The sequence below is a fragment of the Pecten maximus genome, chromosome 18, assembly GCF_902652985.1.
Source record: "Pecten maximus chromosome 18, xPecMax1.1, whole genome shotgun sequence".
In the NCBI taxonomy this organism is placed as follows: Eukaryota; Metazoa; Mollusca; class Bivalvia; order Pectinida; family Pectinidae; genus Pecten; species Pecten maximus.
This window is the reverse complement of record NC_047032.1, coordinates 3,106,431-3,132,641: the sequence shown is the minus strand read 5'-3', so window position 1 is coordinate 3,132,641 and position 26,211 is coordinate 3,106,431. Positions and strand designations below refer to the sequence as shown.

The 26,211-nt window shown below is 43.0% G+C and overlaps 1 protein-coding gene across 1 annotated transcript; it reads left to right on the top strand.

Moving 5' to 3' along the window:
* The first annotated feature begins 986 nt into the window (after positions 1–986).
* On the top strand, positions 987–26,211 carry LOC117316424. The gene is made up of 3 exons (XM_033870987.1): positions 987–1,496; positions 22,961–23,104; positions 25,301–26,211. Exons 1-3 carry the CDS (start codon positions 1,283–1,285, stop codon positions 25,498–25,500), a joined length of 558 nt encoding a protein of 185 aa, XP_033726878.1. The 5' UTR covers positions 987–1,282; the 3' UTR covers positions 25,501–26,211.

The following is a 26,211-nucleotide window of genomic DNA, read 5'->3' as shown; positions in this document are numbered from 1 at the left end:
ATCAGGATCACAGAGAAAGCTAAAGTCAGAAACGCAGAGGCTTCCTCATCTAACAAAAAACTGATTTGGGGATTCACTCTAATTAAATCACCAAAAAATAATACCCCCCGCCCCCAACCCCCGCGATTGTGAAAATTAGGCTCTAGAGATGGAATTGTACATATCAGTACGATTTCCCTGTTCAAGATGAGAAGAGCTAGGTTTACACATATAAGTTAACATGACCGGTTTACACAGGGAAGTTCACATGACCAGTTTATACAGGGAAGTTTACATGACCGGTTTACACAGGGAAGTTAACATAACCGGTTTACACAGGGAATTTTACATGACAGGTTTACACAGGGAAGATTACATGACCGGTTTACACAGGGAAGATTACATGACCGGTTTATACAGGGAAGATTGCATGACCGGTTTACACAGGGAAGATTACATGACCGGTTTACACAGGGAAGTTTAAATGACCGGTTTACACAGGGAAGATTACATGACCGGTTTACACAGGGAAGATTACATGACCGGTTTATACAGGGAAGATTGCATGACTGGTTTACACAGGGAAGATTACATGACCGGTTTACACAGGGAAGTTTGAATGACCGGTTTACACAGTGAAGTTAAAATGACCGGTTTACACAGGGAAGACAAGTAGAGATGGGCCGTATACACAAGGAGAATGTAGATGACCTGTCTATACTGGGAAGTTTAGATGGTCGGTATACACAGGTAAATTAAATGACCGGTTTACACAGGGAAGACAAGTAGAGATGGGCGGTATACACAGGAAAGTGTTGCTATAATGATGAAAACGGGCAGCTCCATATCAGATTAACCACCGGGCGATGAATTGAGAGGGGAACAGGCGAATTGCTCAAATCACGTTCTGAAAATCGCGCGTTGCCATGGAAACTAAAATGAATTATGCACACTGGTTGGTTCTGTGTATGAAATACACCAGTACACAGTATAGGTCAGAGTTTTACTGTAAACGTGTTTTGATGCGGGCCTTTCTGAATCCCAGTTTAAGGCTGTAGTGCTGTATCACACACACGTACCAAATACCACAACCCATATCTATGTAAATATATAAGTTAACACTTGGTGATACGACAGTGTTTTTTTCCGAACGTATACTTAAGTGATTTCCTGCTGAATATTTCGTCTTAATCACGTGTACCCACATGCAGAATCCGCCTGTTGGAGGTTCACAATCAATAACAACACTGTGATATTAGTCTACATTCGGATTCTTCCCGGAGTTACCAGTGAGCCTACCATTATGAGGAGTTGTGCGGCGGTTTTCGGACTGACGTTCCTCGTTATTACGGATTTAGCTACTATTATAAGTTTCGCTACACCATACTGGCTCGAACTTAACATTGGATTGTTTGGTTTGTCCGGACAATGGAAATTTCATGGGCTTTGGGCCACTTGCGACCGGGACCAGTGTTCATGGGTGTTTGAGGATGGAGCTCGAGTTCTGTCCAGCGCAGGTATATCAAGTTTATGTACGGGGGATGGGGAGGAGAGGGGGAGGAGAGGGGGGAGGGGGTGTGTGGATAGGGATAACAACAGCCCGGGCCGGAGGGGAGAGGGGAGTAGGGGAGGGGGTGTGGACAGGGATAACAACAGCCCGGGCCGGAGGGGAGGGGAGGAGAGGGGGAGGGGTATGTGGATAGGGGATAACAACAGTCCGGGCCGGAGGGGAGAGGGAGTAGGGGAGGGTGTGTGGACAGGGATAACAGTAGTCCGGGCCGGAGGGGAGGGGGAGGGCGGGGGAGGGTGTGTGGACAGGGATAACAGTAGTCCGGGGCACCGGTAGGGGAGGGGAAGGGCGGGGGGAAGGGTGTGTGGACAGGGCTAACAGTAGTCCGGACGGAGGGATGGGGGAGAGGGGGAAGGCGGGGGGAGGGTGTGGTGGACAGGGGGACTAACAGTAGCCCGGTGCCGGAGGGGAGGAGGAGGCGGGGGGTAGGGAGTGTGGGACAGGGATAACAACAGCCCGGGCCGGGAGGGGAGGGGAGGGGGAGAAGAGGGGGAGGGGTGTGTGGATAGGGGATAACAACAGTCCGGGCCGGAGGGGAGAGGGAGTAGGGGAGGGGGTGTGGACAGGGATTACAACAGCCCGGGCCGGAGGGGAGGGGGAGTAGGGGAGGGGGGTGTGGACAGGGATAACAGTAGTCCGGGCCGGAGGGGAGGGGGGTAGGGGGGGGAGGGAGGGGGTGTGGACAGGGATAACAACAGCCCGGGCCGGAGGGGAGAGGGAGTAGGGGAGGGGGTGTGGACAGGGATAACAACAGCCCGGGCCGGAGGGGAGGGGGAGGGGTGTGTGGATAGGGGATAACAACAGTCCGGGCCGGAGGGGAGAGGAGTAGGGGAGGGGGTGTGGACAGGGATTACAACAGCCCGGGCCGGAGGGGAGGGGGAGTAGGGGAGGGGGTGTGGACAGGGATTACAACAGCCCGGGCCGGAGGGGGGGGGGGAGTAGGGGAGGGGGTGTGGACAGGGGATAACAGTAGTCCGGGCGGACGGGGAGGGCGGAGGGGGAGGGGGGGGGACGGGGAGTGGGGGGGGGGGGGGGGAGGGGGGTGTGGACAGGGATTACAACAGTCCGGGCCGGAGGGGAGGGGAGTAGGGGAGGGGGTGTGGACAGTGATAACAGTAGTCCGGGCTGGAGGGGAGGGGGAGGCGGGGGAGGGTGTGTGGACAGGGATAACGGTAGTCCGAGCCGGAGGGGAGGGGGAGTAGGGGAGGGTGTGTGGACAGGGATAACGGTAGTCCGAGCCGGAGGGGAGGGGGAGTAGGGGGGGGGGGGGGGGGCAGGGATAACGGTAGTCCGAGCCGGAGGGGAGAGGGAGTAGGGGAGGGGGTGTGGACAGGGATAACAACAGCCCGGGCCGGAGGGGAGGCGGGGGAGGATGTGTGGACAGGGATAACAGTAGTCCGGGCCGGAGGGGAGGGGGTCGGGGAGAGGTCGGGTGTGGACTGGGAGTACGTCAGCCTAAGGAACGAAGGAAGGGAGAGTGGGGAAGGGGGTTGGGTGTGATTAGGGACTAAGGCAGCCCTGGGACCGGAGGGGGGGGGGGGGGGGTATTGATAGGGAATATAGCAGCCCTTATACCGAAGGGAAGGGGAGTGGGGAAGGAGTCGGGTGTGGACAGGGATTACATCAGCCCTGACCGGAGGGGAGATGGGAAGGGGGTCGGCTGTGGACAAAGGACTACATCAACCCTGACCAACGGAAAGGAGAGTGGGGAAGGGGGTCGGGTATGAATAGGGACTAATGCAGCCCTGACGGAGGGGAGTGGGGGAGGGGTCAGTTGTGGACAGGGAGTACATCAGCCCTGACCAAAGGGAGGGAGAGTGGGGAAGGGGTCGGGTGTGATCAGGGACCAAGACAGCCCTGGGACCGGAGGGAAGATGAGTAGGGGAGCGGGTGTTGATAGGGAATACGTCAGCCCTGACCGGAGGGGAAGATGAAGATACAAATGTACTACATTAATCACGGAGTCGTACCTGATGTTATTGGTAAACTGAGGGTGGGTGGGGTGGGGGACGGGAGGGTTCACTGAAGTTGGAGGTTGAGACGAGTACCTGTAATAGTCGTCAACGAGTACATGATGTGTTCCTGAACAAAGTCCATTGTATATAGAAATAAGCCTGGATTAACTAGGTTACATTGTTAACCAGGTTACATGTATAATGTTAACCAAGTTATAATGCAGTTAGAGGTTAATACCCCCCCCCCCCCCCCCCCCCGGTATTGTCTCGGACAGTGAATGTTTTGTAAAGTTTTTTTCTCTCTGTACTAATGAGGGTTTACATTTATAAAGTACAAATATTTACACCATACGGTCCATGTACGGACTAACAGGTGACATACATTGATTACAGAATGTACGGACTAACAGGTGACATTGATCGTTATTACAGAATGTACGGACTAACAGGTGACGGACATTGATCGTTATTACAGAATGTACGGACTAACAGGTGAAATTGATCGTTATCACAGAATGTACGGACTAACAGGTGACGGACATTGATCGTTATTACAGAATGTACGGACTTACAGGTGCCATTGATCGTTATTACAGAATGTACGGACTAACAGGTGACAGACATTGATCGTTATTACAGAATGTACGGACTAACAGGTGACATTGATCGTTATTACAGAATGTACGGACTAACAGGTGACGGACATTGATCGTTATTACAGAATGTACGGACTAACAGGTGACGGACATTGATCGTTATTACAGAATGTACGGACTAACAGGTGACGGACATTGATCGTTATTACAGAATGTACGGACTAACAGGTGACGGACATTGATCGTTATTACAGAATGTACGGACTAACAGGTGACATTGATAGTTATTACAGAATGTACGGACTAACAGGTGACGGACATTGATCGTTATTACAGAATGTACGGACTAACAGGTGACAGACATTGATTACAGAATGTACGGACTAACAGGTGACAGACATTGATTACAGAATGTACGGACTAACAGGTGACATTGATCGTTATTACAGAATGTACGGACTAACAGGTGACAGACATTGATCGTTATTACAGAATGTACGGACTAACAGGTGACGGACATTGATCGTTATTACAGAATGTACGGACTAACAGGTGACAGACATTGATCGTTATTACAGAATGTACGGACTAACAGGTGACGGACATTGATTACATAATGTACGGACTAACAGGTGACAGACATTGATCGTTATTACAGAATGTACGGACTAACAGGTGACATTGATCGTTATTACAGAATGTACGGACTGACAGGTCACAGACATTGATTACAGAATGTACGGACTAACAGGTGACGGACATTGATCGTTATTACAGAATGTACGGACTAACAGGTGACAGACATTGATCGTTATTACAGAATGTACGGACTAACAGGTGACATTGATCGTTATTACAGAATGTACGGACTAACAGGTGACGGACATTGATCGTTATTACAGAATGTACGGACTAACAGGTGACGGACATTGATCGTTATTACAGAATGTACGGACTAACAGGTGACGGACATTGATCGTTATTACAGAATGTACGGACTAACAGGTGACGGACATTGATCGTTATTACAGAATGTACGGACTAACAGGTGACGGACATTGATCGTTATTACAGAATGTACGGACTAACAGGTGACAGACATTGATCGTTATTACAGAATGTACGGACTAACAGGTGACAGACATTGATCGTTATTACAGAATGTACGGACTAACAGGTGACATTGATCGTTATTACAGAATGTACGGACTAACAGGTGACAGACATTGATCGTTATTACAGAATGTACGGACTAACAGGTGACAGACATTGATCGTTATTACAGAATGTACGGACTAACAGGTGACGGACATTGATCGTTATTACAGAATGTACGGACTAACAGGTGACAGACATTGATCGTTATTACAGAATGTACGGACTAACAGGTGACGGACATTGATCGTTATTACAGAATGTACGGACTAACAGGTGCCATTGATCGTTATTACAGAATGTACGGACTAACAGGTGACATTGATCGTTATTACAGAATGTACGGACTAACAGGTGACAGACATTGATCGTTATTACAGAATGTACGGACTAACAGGTGACGGACATTGATCGTTATTACAGAATGTACGGACTTACAGGTGACATTGATCGTTATTACAGAATGTACGGACTAACAGGTGACATTGATCGTTATTACAGAATGTACGGACTAACAGGTGACATTGATCGTTATTACAGAATGTACGGACTAACAGGTGACGGACATTGATCGTTATTACAGAATGTACGGACTAACAGGTGACATTGATCGTTATTACAGAATGTACGGACTAACAGGTGACAGACATTGATCGTCATTACAGAATGTACGGACTAACAGGTGACAGACATTGATCGTTATTACAGAATGTACGGACTAACAGGTGACGGATATTGATCGTTATTACAGAATGTACGGACTAACAGGTGACAGACATTGATCGTTATTACAGAATGTACGGACTAACAGGTGACGGACATTGATCGTTATTACAGAATGTACGGACTGACAGATGACGGACATTGATCGTTATTACAGAATGTACGGACTAACAGGTGACGGACATTGATCGTTATTACAGAATGTACGGACTAACAGGTGACAGACATTGATTACAGAATGTACGGACTAACAGGTGACAGACATTGATCGTTATTACAGAATGTACGGACTGACAGGTCAAAGACATTGATTACAGAATGTACGGACTAACAGGTGACAGACATTGATCGTTATTACAGAATGTACGGACTAACAGGTGACAGACATTGATCGTTATTACAGAATGTACGGACTAACAGGTGACATTCATCGTTATTACAGAATGTTCGGACTAACAGGTGACAGACATTGATCGTTATTACAGAATGTACGGACTAACAGGTGACGGACATTGATCGTTATTACAGAATGTACGGACTAACAGGTGACAGACATTGATCGTTATTACAGAATGTACGGACTTACAGGTGACATTGATCGTTATAACAGAATGTACGGACTAACAGGTGACATTGATCGTTATTACAGAATGTACGGACTAACAGGTGACGGACATTGATCGTTATTACAGAATGTACGGACTAACAGGTGACATTGATAGTTATTACAGAATGTACGGACTAACTAGTGACAGACATTGATCGTTATTACAGAATGTACGGACTAACAGGTGACAGACATTGATCGTTATTACAGAATGTACGGACTAACTAGTGACAGACATTGATCGTTATTACAGAATGTACGGACTAACAGGTGACAGACATTGATCGTTATTACAGAATGTACGGACTAACAGGTGACGGACATTGATCGTTATTACAGAATATACGGACTAACAGGTCACAGACATTGATTACAGAATGTACGGACTAACAGGTGAAATTGATCGTTATTACAGAATGTACGGACTAACTAGTGACATTGATCGTTATTACAGAATGTACGGACTAACAGGTGACGGACATTGATCGTTATTACAGAATGTACGGACTAACAGGTGACAGACATTGATCGTTATTACAGAATGTACGGACTAACAGGTGACGGACATTGATCGTTATTACAGAATGTACGGACTAACAGGTGCCATTGATCGTTATTACAGAATGTACGGACTAACAGGTGACACACATTGATTACAGAATGTACGGACTAACAGGTGACAGACATTGATCGTTATTACAGAATGTACGGACTAACAGGTGAAATTGATCGTTATTACAGAATGTACGGACTAACAGGTGACGGACATTGATCGTTATTACAGAATGTACGGACTAACAGGTGACGGACATTGATCGTTATTACAGAATGTACGGACTAACAGGTGACAGACATTGATTACAGAATGTACGGACTAACAGGTGACAGACATTGATTACAGAATGTACGGACTAACAGGTGACATTGATCGTTATTACAGAATGTACGGACTAACAGGTGACAGACATTGATCGTTATTACAGAATGTACGGACTAACAGGTGACGGACATTGATCGTTATTACAGAATGTACGGACTAACAGGTGACAGACATTGATCGTTATTACAGAATGTACGGACTAACAGGTGACGGACATTGATTACATAATGTACGGACTAACAGGTGACAGACATTGATCGTTATACAGAATGTACGGACTAACAGGTGACATTGATCGTTATTACAGAATGTACGGACTGACAGGTCACAGACATTGATTACAGAATGTACGGACTAACAGGTGACGGACATTGATCGTTATTACAGAATGTACGGACTAACAGGTGACAGACATTGATCGTTATTACAGAATGTACGGACTAACAGGTGACATTGATCGTTATTACAGAATGTACGGACTAACAGGTGACGGACATTGATCGTTATTACAGAATGTACGGACTAACAGGTGACAGACATTGATCGTTATTACAGAATGTACGGACTAACAGGTGACGGACATTGATCGTTATTACAGAATGTACGGACTAACAGGTGACGGACATTGATCGTTATTACAGAATGTACGGACTAACAGGTGACGGACATTGATCGTTATTACAGAATGTACGGACTAACAGGTGACAGACATTGATCGTTATTACAGAATGTACGGACTAACAGGTGACAGACATTGATCGTTATTACAGAATGTACGGACTAACAGGTGACATTGATCGTTATTACAGAATGTACGGACTAACAGGTGACAGACATTGATCGTTATTACAGAATGTACGGACTAACAGGTGACAGACATTGATCGTTATTACAGAATGTACGGACTAACAGGTGACGGACATTGATCGTTATTACAGAATGTACGGACTAACAGGTGACAGACATTGATCGTTATTACAGAATGTACGGACTAACAGGTGACGGACATTGATCGTTATTACAGAATGTACGGACTAACAGGTGCCATTGATCGTTATTACAGAATGTACGGACTAACAGGTGACATTGATCGTTATTACAGAATGTACGGACTAACAGGTGACAGACATTGATCGTTATTACAGAATGTACGGACTAACAGGTGACGGACATTGATCGTTATTACAGAATGTACGGACTTACAGGTGACATTGATCGTTATTACAGAATGTACGGACTAACAGGTGACATTGATCGTTATTACAGAATGTACGGACTAACAGGTGACATTGATCGTTATTACAGAATGTACGGACTAACAGGTGACGGACATTGATCGTTATTACAGAATGTACGGACTAACAGGTGACATTGATCGTTATTACAGAATGTACGGACTAACAGGTGACAGACATTGATCGTCATTACAGAATGTACGGACTAACAGGTGACAGACATTGATCGTTATTACAGAATGTACGGACTAACAGGTGACGGACATTGATCGTTATTACAGAATGTACGGACTAACAGGTGACAGACATTGATCGTTATTACAGAATGTACGGACTAACAGGTGACGGACATTGATCGTTATTACAGAATGTACGGACTGACAGATGACGGACATTGATCGTTATTACAGAATGTACGGACTAACAGGTGACGGACATTGATCGTTATTACAGAATGTACGGACTAACAGGTGACAGACATTGATTACAGAATGTACGGACTAACAGGTGACAGACATTGATCGTTATTACAGAATGTACGGACTGACAGGTCAAAGACATTGATTACAGAATGTACGGACTAACAGGTGACAGACATTGATCGTTATTACAGAATGTACGGACTAACAGGTGACAGACATTGATCGTTATTACAGAATGTACGGACTAACAGGTGACATTCATCGTTATTACAGAATGTTCGGACTAACAGGTGACAGACATTGATCGTTATTACAGAATGTACGGACTAACAGGTGACGGACATTGATCGTTATTACAGAATGTACGGACTAACAGGTGACAGACATTGATCGTTATTACAGAATGTACGGACTTACAGGTGACATTGATCGTTATAACAGAATGTACGGACTAACAGGTGACATTGATCGTTATTACAGAATGTACGGACTAACAGGTGACGGACATTGATCGTTATTACAGAATGTACGGACTAACAGGTGACATTGATAGTTATTACAGAATGTACGGACTAACTAGTGACAGACATTGATCGTTATTACAGAATGTACGGACTAACAGGTGACAGACATTGATCGTTATTACAGAATGTACGGACTAACTAGTGACAGACATTGATCGTTATTACAGAATGTACGGACTAACAGGTGACAGACATTGATCGTTATTACAGAATGTACGGACTAACAGGTGACGGACATTGATCGTTATTACAGAATATACGGACTAACAGGTCACAGACATTGATTACAGAATGTACGGACTAACAGGTGAAATTGATCGTTATTACAGAATGTACGGACTAACTAGTGACATTGATCGTTATTACAGAATGTACGGACTAACAGATGACGGACATTGATCGTTATTACAGAATGTACGGACTAACAGGTGACAGACATTGATCGTTATTACAGAATGTATGGACTAACAGGTGACGGACATTGATCGTTATTACAGAATGTACGGACTAACAGGTGCCATTGATCGTTATTACAGAATGTACGGACTAACAGGTGACACACATTGATTACAGAATGTACGGACTAACAGGTGACAGACATTGATCGTTATTACAGAATGTACGGACTAACAGGTGAAATTGATCGTTATTACAGAATGTACGGACTAACAGGTGACGGACATTGATCGTTATTACAGAATGTACGGACTAACAGGTGACGGACATTGATCGTTATTACAGAATGTACGGACTAACAGGTGACAGACATTGATTACAGAATGTACGGACTAACAGGTGACAGACATTGATTACAGAATGTACGGACTAACAGGTGACATTGATCGTTATTACAGAATGTACGGACTAACAGGTGACAGACATTGATCGTTATTACAGAATGTACGGACTAACAGGTGACGGACATTGATCGTTATTACAGAATGTACGGACTAACAGGTGACAGACATTGATCGTTATTACAGAATGTACGGACTAACAGGTGACGGACATTGATTACATAATGTACGGACTAACAGGTGACAGACATTGATCGTTATTACAGAATGTACGGACTAACAGGTGACATTGATCGTTATTACAGAATGTACGGACTGACAGGTCACAGACATTGATTACAGAATGTACGGACTAACAGGTGACGGACATTGATCGTTATACAGAATGTACGGACTAACAGGTGACAGACATTGATCGTTATTACAGAATGTACGGACTAACAGGTGACATTGATCGTTATTACAGAATGTACGGACTAACAGGTGACGGACATTGATCGTTATTACAGAATGTACGGACTAACAGGTGACAGACATTGATCGTTATTACAGAATGTACGGACTAACAGGTGACGGACATTGATCGTTATTACAGAATGTACGGACTAACAGGTGACGGACATTGATCGTTATTACAGAATGTACGGACTAACAGGTGACGGACATTGATCGTTATTACAGAATGTACGGACTAACAGGTGACAGACATTGATCGTTATTACAGAATGTACGGACTAACAGGTGACAGGCATTGATCGTTATTACAGAATGTACGGACTAACAGGTGACATTGATCGTTATTACAGAATGTACGGACTAACAGGTGACAGACATTGATCGTTATTACAGAATGTACGGACTAACAGGTGACAGACATTGATCGTTATTACAGAATGTACGGACTAACAGGTGACGGACATTGATCGTTATTACAGATTGTACGGACTAACAGGTGACAGACATTGATCGTTATTACAGAATGTACGGACTAACAGGTGACGGACATTGATCGTTATTACAGAATGTACGGACTAACAGGTGCCATTGATCGTTATTACAGAATGTACGGACTAACAGGTGACATTGATCGTTATTACAGAATGTACGGACTAACAGGTGACAGACATTGATCGTTATTACAGAATGTACGGACTAACAGGTGACGGACATTGATCGTTATTACAGAATGTACGGACTTACAGGTGACATTGATCGTTATTACAGAATGTACGGACTAACAGGTGACATTGATCGTTATTACAGAATGTACGGACTAACAGGTGACATTGATCGTTATTACAGAATGTACGGACTAACAGGTGACGGACATTGATCGTTATTACAGAATGTACGGACTAACAGGTGACAGACATTGATCGTTATTACAGAATGTACGGACTAACAGGTGACATTCATCGTTATTACAGAATGTTCGGACTAACAGGTGACAGACATTGATCGTTATTACAGAATGTACGGACTAACAGGTGACGGACATTGATCGTTATTACAGAATGTACGGACTAACAGGTGACAGACATTGATCGTTATTACAGAATGTACGGACTTACAGGTGACATTGATCGTTATAACAGAATGTACGGACTAACAGGTGACATTGATCGTTATTACAGAATGTACGGACTAACAGGTGACGGACATTGATCGTTATTACAGAATGTACGGACTAACAGGTGACATTGATAGTTATTACAGAATGTACGGACTAACTAGTGACAGACATTGATCGTTATTACAGAATGTACGGACTAACAGGTGACAGACATTGATCGTTATTACAGAATGTACGGACTAACTAGTGACAGACATTGATCGTTATTACAGAATGTACGGACTAACAGGTGACAGACATTGATCGTTATTACAGAATGTACGGACTAACAGGTGACGGACATTGATCGTTATTACAGAATATACGGACTAACAGGTCACAGACATTGATTACAGAATGTACGGACTAACAGGTGAAATTGATCGTTATTACAGAATGTACGGACTAACTAGTGACATTGATCGTTATTACAGAATGTACGGACTAACAGGTGACGGACATTGATCGTTATTACAGAATGTACGGACTAACAGGTGACAGACATTGATCGTTATTACAGAATGTATGGACTAACAGGTGACGGACATTGATCGTTATTACAGAATGTACGGACTAACAGGTGCCATTGATCGTTATTACAGAATGTACGGACTAACAGGTGACACACATTGATTACAGAATGTACGGACTAACAGGTGACAGACATTGATCGTTATTACAGAATGTACGGACTAACAGGTGAAATTGATCGTTATTACAGAATGTACGGACTAACAGGTGACGGACATTGATCGTTATTACAGAATGTACGGACTAACAGGTGACGGACATTGATCGTTATTACAGAATGTACGGACTAACAGGTGACAGACATTGATTACAGAATGTACGGACTAACAGGTGACAGACATTGATTACAGAATGTACGGACTAACAGGTGACATTGATCGTTATTACAGAATGTACGGACTAACAGGTGACAGACATTGATCGTTATTACAGAATGTACGGACTAACAGGTGACGGACATTGATCGTTATTACAGAATGTACGGACTAACAGGTGACAGACATTGATCGTTATTACAGAATGTACGGACTAACAGGTGACGGACATTGATTACATAATGTACGGACTAACAGGTGACAGACATTGATCGTTATTACAGAATGTACGGACTAACAGGTGACATTGATCGTTATTACAGAATGTACGGACTGACAGGTCACAGACATTGATTACAGAATGTACGGACTAACAGGTGACGGACATTGATCGTTATTACAGAATGTACGGACTAACAGGTGACAGACATTGATCGTTATTACAGAATGTACGGACTAACAGGTGACATTGATCGTTATTACAGAATGTACGGACTAACAGGTGACGGACATTGATCGTTATTACAGAATGTACGGACTAACAGGTGACGGACATTGATCGTTATTACAGAATGTACGGACTAACAGGTGACGGACATTGATCGTTATTACAGAATGTACGGACTAACAGGTGACGGACATTGATCGTTATTACAGAATGTACGGACTAACAGGTGACGGACATTGATCGTTATTACAGAATGTACGGACTAACAGGTGACAGACATTGATCGTTATTACAGAATGTACGGACTAACAGGTGACAGACATTGATCGTTATTACAGAATGTACGGACTAACAGGTGACATTGATCGTTATTACAGAATGTACGGACTAACAGGTGACAGACATTGATCGTTATTACAGAATGTACGGACTAACAGGTGACAGACATTGATCGTTATTACAGAATGTACGGACTAACAGGTGACGGACATTGATCGTTATTACAGAATGTACGGACTAACAGGTGACAGACATTGATCGTTATTACAGAATGTACGGACTAACAGGTGACGGACATTGATCGTTATTACAGAATGTACGGACTAACAGGTGCCATTGATCGTTATTACAGAATGTACGGACTAACAGGTGACATTGATCGTTATTACAGAATGTACGGACTAACAGGTGACAGACATTGATCGTTATTACAGAATGTACGGACTAACAGGTGACGGACATTGATCGTTATTACAGAATGTACGGACTTACAGGTGACATTGATCGTTATTACAGAATGTACGGACTAACAGGTGACATTGATCGTTATTACAGAATGTACGGACTAACAGGTGACATTGATCGTTATTACAGAATGTACGGACTAACAGGTGACGGACATTGATCGTTATTACAGAATGTACGGACTAACAGGTGACATTGATCGTTATTACAGAATGTACGGACTAACAGGTGACAGACATTGATCGTCATTACAGAATGTACGGACTAACAGGTGACAGACATTGATCGTTATTACAGAATGTACGGACTAACAGGTGACGGATATTGATCGTTATTACAGAATGTACGGACTAACAGGTGACAGACATTGATCGTTATTACAGAATGTACGGACTAACAGGTGACGGACATTGATCGTTATTACAGAATGTACGGACTGACAGGTGACGGACATTGATCGTTATTACAGAATGTACGGACTAACAGGTGACGGACATTGATCGTTATTACAGAATGTACGGACTAACAGGTGACAGACATTGATTACAGAATGTACGGACTAACAGGTGACAGACATTGATCGTTATTACAGAATGTACGGACTGACAGGTCAGAGACATTGATTACAGAATGTACGGACTAACAGGTGACAGACATTGATCGTTATTACAGAATGTACGGACTAACAGGTGACAGACATTGATCGTTATTACAGAATGTACGGACTAACAGGTGACATTCATCGTTATTACAGAATGTTCGGACTAACAGGTGACAGACATTGATCGTTATTACAGAATGTACGGACTAACAGGTGACGGACATTGATCGTTATTACAGAATGTACGGACTAACAGGTGACAGACATTGATCGTTATTACAGAATGTACGGACTTACAGGTGACATTGATCGTTATAACAGAATGTACGGACTAACAGGTGACATTGATCGTTATTACAGAATGTACGGACTAACAGGTGACGGACATTGATCGTTATTACAGAATGTACGGACTAACAGGTGACATTGATAGTTATTACAGAATGTACGGACTAACTAGTGACAGACATTGATCGTTATTACAGAATGTACGGACTAACAGGTGACAGACATTGATCGTTATTACAGAATGTACGGACTAACTAGTGACAGACATTGATCGTTATTACAGAATGTACGGACTAACAGGTGACAGACATTGATCGTTATTACAGAATGTACGGACTAACAGGTGACGGACATTGATCGTTATTACAGAATATACGGACTAACAGGTCACAGACATTGATTACAGAATGTACGGACTAACAGGTGAAATTGATCGTTATTACAGAATGTACGGACTAACTAGTGACATTGATCGTTATTACAGAATGTACGGACTAACAGGTGACGGACATTGATCGTTATTACAGAATGTACGGACTAACAGGTGACAGACATTGATCGTTATTACAGAATGTATGGACTAACAGGTGACGGACATTGATCGTTATTACAGAATGTACGGACTAACAGGTGCCATTGATCGTTATTACAGAATGTACGGACTAACAGGTGACACACATTGATTACAGAATGTACGGACTAACAGGTGACAGACATTGATCGTTATTACAGAATGTACGGACTAACAGGTGAAATTGATCGTTATTACAGAATGTACGGACTAACAGGTGACGGACATTGATCGTTATTACAGAATGTACGGACTAACAGGTGACGGACATTGATCGTTATTACAGAATGTACGGACTAACAGGTGACAGACATTGATCGTTATTACAGAATGTACGGACATGTACGGTCTTTAACAGGAACCTGAAGTCTAGACTGACTATGACATGTGATATCCGGTAACTTGACCCTGGAGTCTAGACTGACCACGACAGGTGATATCCGGTAACTTGACCATGGAGTCTAGACTGACCACGACAGGTGATATCCGGTAACTGGACCCTGGAGTCTAGACTGGCCACAACAGGTATATCCGGTTACTTGACCCTGGAGTCTAGACTGACCACGACAGGTGATATCCGGTAACTGGACCCTGAAGTCCAGACTGACCATGGTAGGTGATATCCGGTTACTTGACCCTGGAGTCTAGACTGACCACGACAGGTGATATCCGGTAACTGGACCCAGGAGTCCAGACTGACCATGGTAGGCGATGACCGATAACCGGACCCTGAAGTCCAGACTGACCACGACAGGTGATATCCGGTAACTTGACCCTGGAGTCTAGACTGACCACGACATGTGATATCCGGTTAGTTGACCCTGGAGTCCAGACTGACTATGACATGTGATATCCGGTAACTTGACCCTGGAGTCTAGACTGACCACGACAGGTGATATCCGGTAACTTGACCCTGGAGTCTAGACTGACCACGACAGGTGATATCCGGTAACTGGACCCTGGAGTCTAGACTGGCCACAACAGGTATATCCGGTTACTTGACCCTGGAGTCTAGACTGACCACGACAGGTGATATCCGGTAACTGGACCCTGGAGTCTAGACTGGCCACAACAGGTATATCCGGTTACTTGACCCTGGAGTCTAGACTGACCACGACAGGTGATATCCGGTAACTGGACCCAGGAGTCCAGACTGACCATGGTAGGCGATGACCGATAACCGGACCCTGAAGTCCAGACTGACCACGACAGGTGATATCCGGTAACTTGACCCTGGAGTCCAGACTGACCAATACAGGTGATATCCGGTAACTGGACCCTGAAGTCCAGACTGACCATGGTAGGTGATATCCCGTAACTGGACCCTGAAGTCCAGACTGACCATGGTAGGTGATGACCGATAACCGGACCCTTAAGTCCAGAATGACCATGGTAGGTGATGACCGATAACCGGACCCTAAAGTCCAGACTGACTACGACAGGTGATATCCGGTAACTTGACCCTGGAGTCCAGACTGACCAGTACAGGTGATATCCAGTAACTGAACCCTGAAGTCCAGACTGACCATGGTAGGTGATATCCCGTAACTGGACCCTTAAGTCCAGAATGACCATGGTAGGTGATGACCGATAACCGGACCCTAAAGTCCAGACTGACCATGGTAGGTGATGTCCGATAACTAGATCCTAAAGTCCAGACTGACCACAAGACAACCCTTCATCGTCGCAATAGAAACCGATGTTGGCGTCTCGAAAACTTGACTTTACACTGTTTTTTGTCCCGTTTTAGTAAACGGCCGCCAAGTCTCCATTAAACAGACATTTTCTATAGCTCACAAACACAGAAAACACTTGGTGTGCGTGTTGGGATATACGATATAGGTTATAACATTGTTTCAAATGAAACTAAAAGTAAATCGTACATTAATTTTATTATTACATGAACTCTTGTGTCAAAGCCTTTAAATATTACTCTCTATAAATGTGTTTCACTTTCCTGGTAGGGACAAAGAAATTCACTTTCCTGGTAGGGACAAAGAAAGCCACAAGGCCCTCGCATCCTGTAGCCCTCTAAACACGACATTTTCGTATAACTGGATGATGTAGACTTATTCAACTGAAGAGGTTTACTTCAACGACTGCTGGCATTAGGCCGACCACTCCCCGAGTAACGACGGACAAAGTCAGTAGATCTGGTCCAGTGCCAAAACGAAACGATTCAAATCGCAGGGAAGCCGTCATGTTTTGAAGGACCCTTTAAGTAGATTACTCATTTGTTTTAAGATTTCGTTAGATTTTATCACATTCTTTTAAACGTGATCTACTGAGTTATAGAGACAGTATTATTCATTTGACAGGCCTTAGTCTGGCTTTATCATATTAGTAGGCGAACTAGGCATTCACTGGGAGTAAATCTATACGCCTGCATGGTCTATCATTCCCACTAAAACGTTCATTAATAGAGCTTGTCACGTTTTTATGACCCAGAATGAAAAACTGAACTGTATTATTACATACCATTGACCCCTGACGTCATCATCATAACGACATCAGAACTGTATTATTGAATACCATTGACCCCTGACGTCATCATCATAACGACATCAGAACTGTATTATTACACACCATTGACCCCTGACGTCATCATCATAACGTCATCAGAACTGTATTATTACATACCATTGACCCGTGACGTCATCATCATAACGACATCAGAACTGTATTATTACATACCATTGACCCCTGTCGTCATCATCATAACGTCATCAGAACTGTATTATTACATACCATTGACCCGTGACGTCATCATCATAACGTCATCAGAACTGTATCATTACATACCATTGACCCGTGACGTCATCATCATAACGACAACAGAACTGTATAATTACATACCATTGATCTATGACGTCATCATCATAACGACATCAGAACTGTATTATTACATACCATTGATCTATGACGTCATCATCATAACGACATCAGAACTGTATTATTACATACCATTGACCCCTGACGTCATCATCATAACGACATCAGAACTGTATTATTACATACCATTGATCTATGACGTCATCATCATAACGACATCAGAACTGTATAATTACACACCATTGACCCCTGACGTCATCATCATAACGACATCAGAACTGTATTATTACATACCATTGACCCCTGTCGTCATCAGCATAACGACATCAGAACTGTATTATTACATACCATTGACCCCTGACGTCATCATCATAACGTCATCAGAACTGTATTATTACATACCATTGACCCCTGTCGTCATCAGCATAACGACATCAGAACTGTATTATTACATACCATTGACCTATGACGCCATCATCATAACGACATCAGAACTGTATTATTACATTCCATTGACCCCTGACGTCATCATCATAACGACATCAGAACTGTATTATTACACACCATTGACCCCTGACGTCATCATCATTACGACATCAGAACTGTATTATTACATACCATTGACCCCCTGACGTCATCATCATAACGACATCAGAACTATATTATTACATACCATTGATCCCTGACGTCATCATCATAACGACATCAGAAATGTATTATTACATACCATTGACCCCTGACGTCATCATCATAACGACATCAGAACTGTATTATTACACACCATTGACCCCTGACGTCATCATCATAACGACATCAGAACTGTATTATTACATACCATTGACCCGTGACGTCATCATCATAACGACATCAGAACTGTATTATTACATACCATTGATCTATGACGTCATCATCATAACGACATCAGAACTGTATTATTACATACCATTGACCCCTGACGTCATCATCATAACGACATCAGAACTGTATTATTACATACCATTGATCTATGACGTCATCATCATAACGACATCAGAACTGTATTATTACATACCATTGATCTATGACGTCATCATCATAACGACATCAGAACTGTATTATTACATACCATTGACCCGTGACGTCATCATCATAACGACATCAGAACTGTATTATTACATACCATTGACCCCTGACGTCATCATCATAACGACATCAGAACTGTATTATTACATACCATTGATCTATGACGTCATCATCATAACGACATCAGAACTGTATTATTACAAACCATTGACCACTGACGTCATCATCATCATAACGACATCAGAACTGTATTATTACATACCATTGACCCGTGACGTCATCATCATAACGACATCAGAACTGTATTATTACATACCATTGACCCCTGACGTCATCATCATAACGACATCAGAACTGTATTATTGAATACCATTGACCCCTGACGTCATCATCATAACGACATCAGAACTGTATTATTACATACCATTGACCACTGACGTCATCATCATCATAACGACATCAGAACTGTATTATTACATATCATTGACCACTGACGTCATCATCATAACGACATCAGAAATGAGTTATTACATACCATTGACCACTGACGTCATCATCATAACGACATCAGAACTGTATTATTACATACCATTGATCTATGACGTCATCATCATAAAAACATCAGAACTGTATTATTACATACCATTGACCACTGACGTCATCATCATAACGACATCAGAACTGTATTATTACATACCATTGATATATGACGTCATCATCATAACGACATCAGAACTGTATTATTACATACCATTGATCTATGACGTCATCATCATAACGACATCAGAACTGTATTATTACATACCATTGACCACTGACGTCATCATCATAACGTCATCAGAACTGTATTATTACATACCATTGATATATGACGTCATCATCATAACGACATCAGAACTGTATTATTACATACCATTGACCACTGACGTCATCATCATAACGACATCAGAACTGTATTATTACATACCATTGATCTATGACGTCATCATCATAACGACATCAGAACTGTATTATTACATTGACCCCTGACGTCATCATCATAACGACATCAGAACTGTATTATTACATACCATTGATCTATGACGTCATCATCATAACGACATCAGAACTGTATAATTACACACCATTGACCCCTGACGTCATCATCATAACGACATCAGAACTGTATTATTACATACCATTGACCCCTGTCGTCATCAGCATAACGACATCAGAACTGTATTATTACATACCATTGACCCCTGACGTCATCATCATAACGACATCAGAACTGTATTATTACATACCATTGACCTATGACGCCATCATCATAACGACATCAGAACTGTATTATTACATACCATTGACCCGTGACGTCATCATCATAACGTCATCAGAACTGTATCATTACATACCATTGACCCCTGTCGTCATCAGCATAACGACATCAGAACTGTATTATTACATACCATTGACCTATGACGCCATCATCATAACGACATCAGAACTGTATTATTACATTCCATTGACCCCTGACGTCATCATCATAACGACATCAGAACTGTATTATTACATTCCATTGACCCCTGACGTCATCATCATAACGACATCAGAACTGTATTATTACATACCATTGACCTATGACGCCATCATCATAACGACATCAGAACTGTATTATTACATACCATTGACCCCTGACGTCATCATCATAACGTCATCAGAACTGTATCATTACATACCATTGACCCCTGTCGTCATCAGCATAACGACATCAGAACTGTATTATTACATACCATTGACCTATGACGCCATCATCATAACGACATCAGAACTGTATTATTACATACCATTGACCCCTGACGTCATCATCATAACGACATCAGAACTGTATTATTACACACCATTGACCCCTGACGTCATCATCATAACGACATCAGAACTGTATTATTACATACCATTGATCTATGACGTCATCATCATAACGACATCAGAACTGTATCATTACATACCATTGACCCCTGTCGTCATCATCATAACGACATCAGAACTGTATTATTACATACCATTGACCCCTGACGTCATCATCATAACGACATCAGAACTGTATTATTACATACCATTGACCACTGACGTCATCATCATAACGACATCAGAAATGAGTTATTACATACCATTGACCACTGACGTCATCATCATAACGACATCAGAACTGTATTATTACATACCATTGACCTATGACGTCATCATCATAACGACATCAGAACTGTATTATTACATACCACTGACCCCTGACGTCATCATCATAACGACATCAGAACTGTATTATTACATACCATTGATCTATGACGTCATCATCATAACGACATCAGAACTGTATCATTACATACCATTGACCCGTGACGTCATCATCATAACGACATCAGAACTGTATTATTACATACCATTGACCCCTGACGTCATCATCATAACGACATCAGAACTGTATTATTACATACCACTGACCCCTGACGTCATCATCATAACGACATCAGAACTGTATTATTACATACCATTGATCTATGACGTCATCATCATAACGACATCAGAACTGTATCATTACATACCATTGACCCGTGACGTCATCATCATAACGACATCAGAACTGTATTATTACATACCATTGACCCCTGACGTCATCATCATAACGACATCAGAACTGTATTATTACATACCATTGACCCGTGGCGTCATCATCATAACGACATCAGAACTGTATCATTACATACCATTGACCCTACCTGGACGATGCCTATATCTACATTACACATGTATCTTTTCGAACTAAATTGTTTTTTCTTGAGATTAAACAATTGGAAAGGTTTATTAGAAAGCTTAATATAATAAGTTTGTATTACAATTTAGTATGAATGGCAACATGACGTATACGAATTCAAAATTTTGTTCTTGAAACCCAGCTGAAAGCGACCAAATTCTTAAATTGCAGGCGATGACATATTTATTTCTCCGTTGGTTTAAGGTGATTACATCAATTTATATTTCAACTGCCTAAAATACAAATAGCCGTACTGATGTTGTGTATACTAATCAGAAGATGACATTTTTTGTTCTAGTCCCTTATTGCAATGCTCCAGAGGTACCTGCCCCGCTTCGTTTGTGATGGAAATGTGTCCGTTGTTGAACGAGTCTATATATTTTGATAGTTGTAGTGCGATGCACACGATCAGGATAAGACTGTCCTTCCAGCTTTAAGGCCACACAGGGCCTGATGTCAGTTGGACTGGGATTGACCTCTGACCTCTTAATTCTGTTACAGAGTGGTTTAAGGCCACATAGGGCCTGATGTCGGTCGGACTGGGATTGACCTCTGACCTCTTAATTCTGTTACAGAGTGGTTTAATGCCACGCAGGGCCTGATGTCAGTTGGACTAGGATTGACCTCTGACCTCTTAATTCTGTTACAGAGTGGTTTAAGGCCACTCAGGTCCTGATGTCGGTCGTACTGGGATTGACCTCTGACCTCTTAATTCTGTTACAGAGTGGTTTAAGGCCACACAGGGCCTGATGTCAGTTGGACTAGGATTGGCTCTCCTGGCTCTGATTGTGGCAACCCTTGCACTGTGTTGTCAGTGTCACGGCTGTAACTATGCAAGCACTGTGGCGGGTCTGCTTCTCATATGTTGTAAGTATTGCAAATATTAGGATGTGTTGTAAGTATCGCAAATATTAGGATGTGTTGTAAGTATCGCAAATATTAGGATGTGTTGTAAGTATCGCAAATATTAGGATGTGTTGTAAGTATCGCAAATATTAGGATGTGTTGTAAGTATCGCAAATATTAGGATGTGTTGTAAGTATCGCAAATATTAGGATTTGTTGTAAGTATATTATTAGGATGTTTTGTACAATGTAAGTATCGCAAATATAAGGTTTTATTGTTAGTATCGCAAATATAAGGTTTTATTGTTAGTATCGCAAATATTAGGATGTGTTGTAAGTATCGCAAATATTAGGTTTTGTTTTAAGTATCGCAAACATTTGGTTTTCTTGTAAGCATCGCAATTATAAGGTTTTGTTGAAAGTATCGTGAATATCAGAGTTTATTATAAGTATAGTACATATTAGGTTTTGTTGTAAGCTTAGAAAATATTTGGTTTTGTTTTAAGTATCGCAAGTATTTGGTTTTGTTGTAAGCTTAGAAAAAATTATACTTTGTTTTAAGTATAGCAAATATAGTGATCTTGTTTTATTTTGTAGTCCCGTGTATCGGTGTGGCCGTGGTGTTATATAGTGACCTTGTAGTCCCGTGTATCGGTGGTGTTATATAGTGACCTTGTAGTCCCGTGTATCGGTGTGGCCGTGGTGTTGTATAGTGACCTTGTAGTCCCGTGTATCGGTGTGGCCGTGGTATTATATAGTGACCTTGTAGTCCCGTGTATCGGTGTGGCCGTGGTGTTATATAGTGACCTTGTAGTCCCGTGTATCGGTGTGGCCGTGGTGTTATATAGTGACCTTGTAGTCCCGTGTATCGGTGTGGCCGTGGTGTTATATAGTGACCTTGTAGTCCCGTGTATCGGTGTGGCCGTGGTATTATATAGTGACCTTGTAGTCCCGTGTATCGGTGTGGCCGTGGTATTATATAGTGACCTTGTAGTCCCGTGTATCGGTGTGACCGTGGTATTATATAGTGACCTTGTAGTCCTGTGTATCGGTGTGGCCGTGGTATTATATAGTGACCTTGTAGTCCCGTGTATCGGTGTGGCCGTGGTGTTGTATAGTGACCTTGTTGTCCCGTGTATCGGTGTGGCCGTGGTGTTATATAGTGACCTTGTAGTCCCGTGTATCGGTGTGGCCGTGGTGTTGTATAGTGACCTTGTAGTCCCGTGTATCGGTGTGGCCGTGGTATTATATAGTGACCTTGTAGTCCCGTGTATCGGTGTGGCCGTGGTGTTATATAGTGACCTTGTAGTCCCGTGTATCGGTGTGGCCGTGGTATTATATAGTGACCTTGTAGTCCCGTGTATCGGTGTGGCCGTGTATTATATAGTGACCTTGTAGTCCCGTGTATCGGTGTGGCCGTGGTGTTATATAGTGACCTTGTAGTCCCGTGTATCGGTGTGGCCCTGGTATTATATAGTGACCTTGTAGTCCCGTGTATCGGTGTGGCCGTGGTATTATAGAGTGACCTTGTAGTCCCGTGTATCGTTGTCGCCGTGGTATTATATAGTGACCTTGTTGTCCCGTGTATCAGTGTGGCCGTGGTGTTATATAGTGACCTTGTAGTCCCGTGTATCGGTGTGGCCGTGGTATTATATAGTGACCTTGTAGTCCCGTGTATCGGTGTGGCCGTGGTGTTATATAGTGACCTTGTAGTCCCGTGTATCGGTGTGGCCGTGGTGTTATATAGTGACCTTGTAGTCCCGTGTATCGGTGTGGCCGTGGTATTATATAGTGACCTTGTAGTCCCGTGTATCGGTGTGGCCGTGGTATTATATAGTGACCTTGTAGTCCCGTGTATCGGTGTGGCCGTGGTATTATATAGTGACCTTGTAGTCCTGTGTATCGGTGTGGCCGTGGTATTATATAGTGACCTTGTAGTCCCGTGTATCGGTGTGGCCGTGGTGTTATATAGTGACCTTGTTGTCCCGTGTATCGGTGTGGCCGTGGTGTTATATAGTGACCTTGTAGTCCCGTGTATCGGTGTGGCCGTGGTATTATATAGTGACCTTGTAGTCCCGTGTATCGGTGTGGCCGTGGTGTTATATAGTGACCTTGTAGTCCCGTGTATCGGTGTGGCCGTGGTATTATATAGTGACCTTGTAGTCCCGTGTATCGGTGTGGCCGTGGTATTATATAGTGACCTTGTTTTATTTTGTAGTCCTGTGTATCGGTGTGGCCGTGGCGTTGTTTGGGATCAAAGCGAGCCAGGATTTCAACGCCGTGGTAGCGTCGGAGAATCTCGCCTTAGGGCAGGAATACAAATATGCCTGGTCGTTCTGGCTAGCGGCTGGGGCGGCCGGAATGGCCCTCATTACGTCTATAGTGTATGGATGTGCCGGCCTGAACACACAATATTGAACCATTAGAGGATATCACAGGACCTTAAAACGGTATTACCCGTTACGAAAAGTACTGACAGTTAGTGTATCGTCAGAAGAAAATGATCCACCATCTGTGTGGGCGTGGTCAATGTAACTGGGTACTCAGTATCCACCAATCAGGGTCTAAGTTATTGGGTCGGGTGGGTAGTAGGTGGGGTTCATCCTTATTTTGTGTGAACTCCGGAGTCTCGTGTCGGACTATAAACGTCAGCCTATATATGGTATCAAAACAAACGTGTGGAAGTCACGTGATGATTTTCAGAATCGTGCCTTTTTACTTGTTATTTTGGCCTTTACTGTACATTTAATCAATGCTCTGGTGAACAGCACCGCATCCCTGTCATTGGTTCCATTTGTTTATTTCATATCATGTTTATTCTGAATACTCATGAATGTTAAAACTCACTTAACAGATTTTTTTTTTTTATAACTTCGCGCCGGTCTTTTTGAAATGAAACTTTATAATTGTTCCGGGTCAGATAACATAAACAATCGTGTTTCGTCCTGTGTCGTGCGTCGTGCGTCGTGCGTAAACTTTTACTTTAAACCGTCTCCTCTCATATGCCTAAACAGATTTCAACCAACTACGGTCTGAAACATTATTGAGGGAGGGCAGTCATAACTTACATAAAAGAGGCTGGTTCGACGACTTGGAACAGAGGGGTGTGCCCCCCCCCCCCCCCCCCCC

Excerpts from the sequence above, each read along its gene's own strand:
- LOC117316424 (XM_033870987.1), top strand. The coding sequence starts at position 1,283 with ATGAGGAGTTGTGCGGCGGTTTTCGGACTGACGTTCCTCGTTATTACG. Across the intron at positions 1,497-22,960 it reads TCGAGTTCTGTCCAGCGCAG|AGTGGTTTAAGGCCACACAG; the intron begins GTATATCAAGTT and ends ATTCTGTTACAG. Across the intron at positions 23,105-25,300 it reads GGGTCTGCTTCTCATATGTT|TCCTGTGTATCGGTGTGGCC; the intron begins GTAAGTATTGCA and ends TTTATTTTGTAG.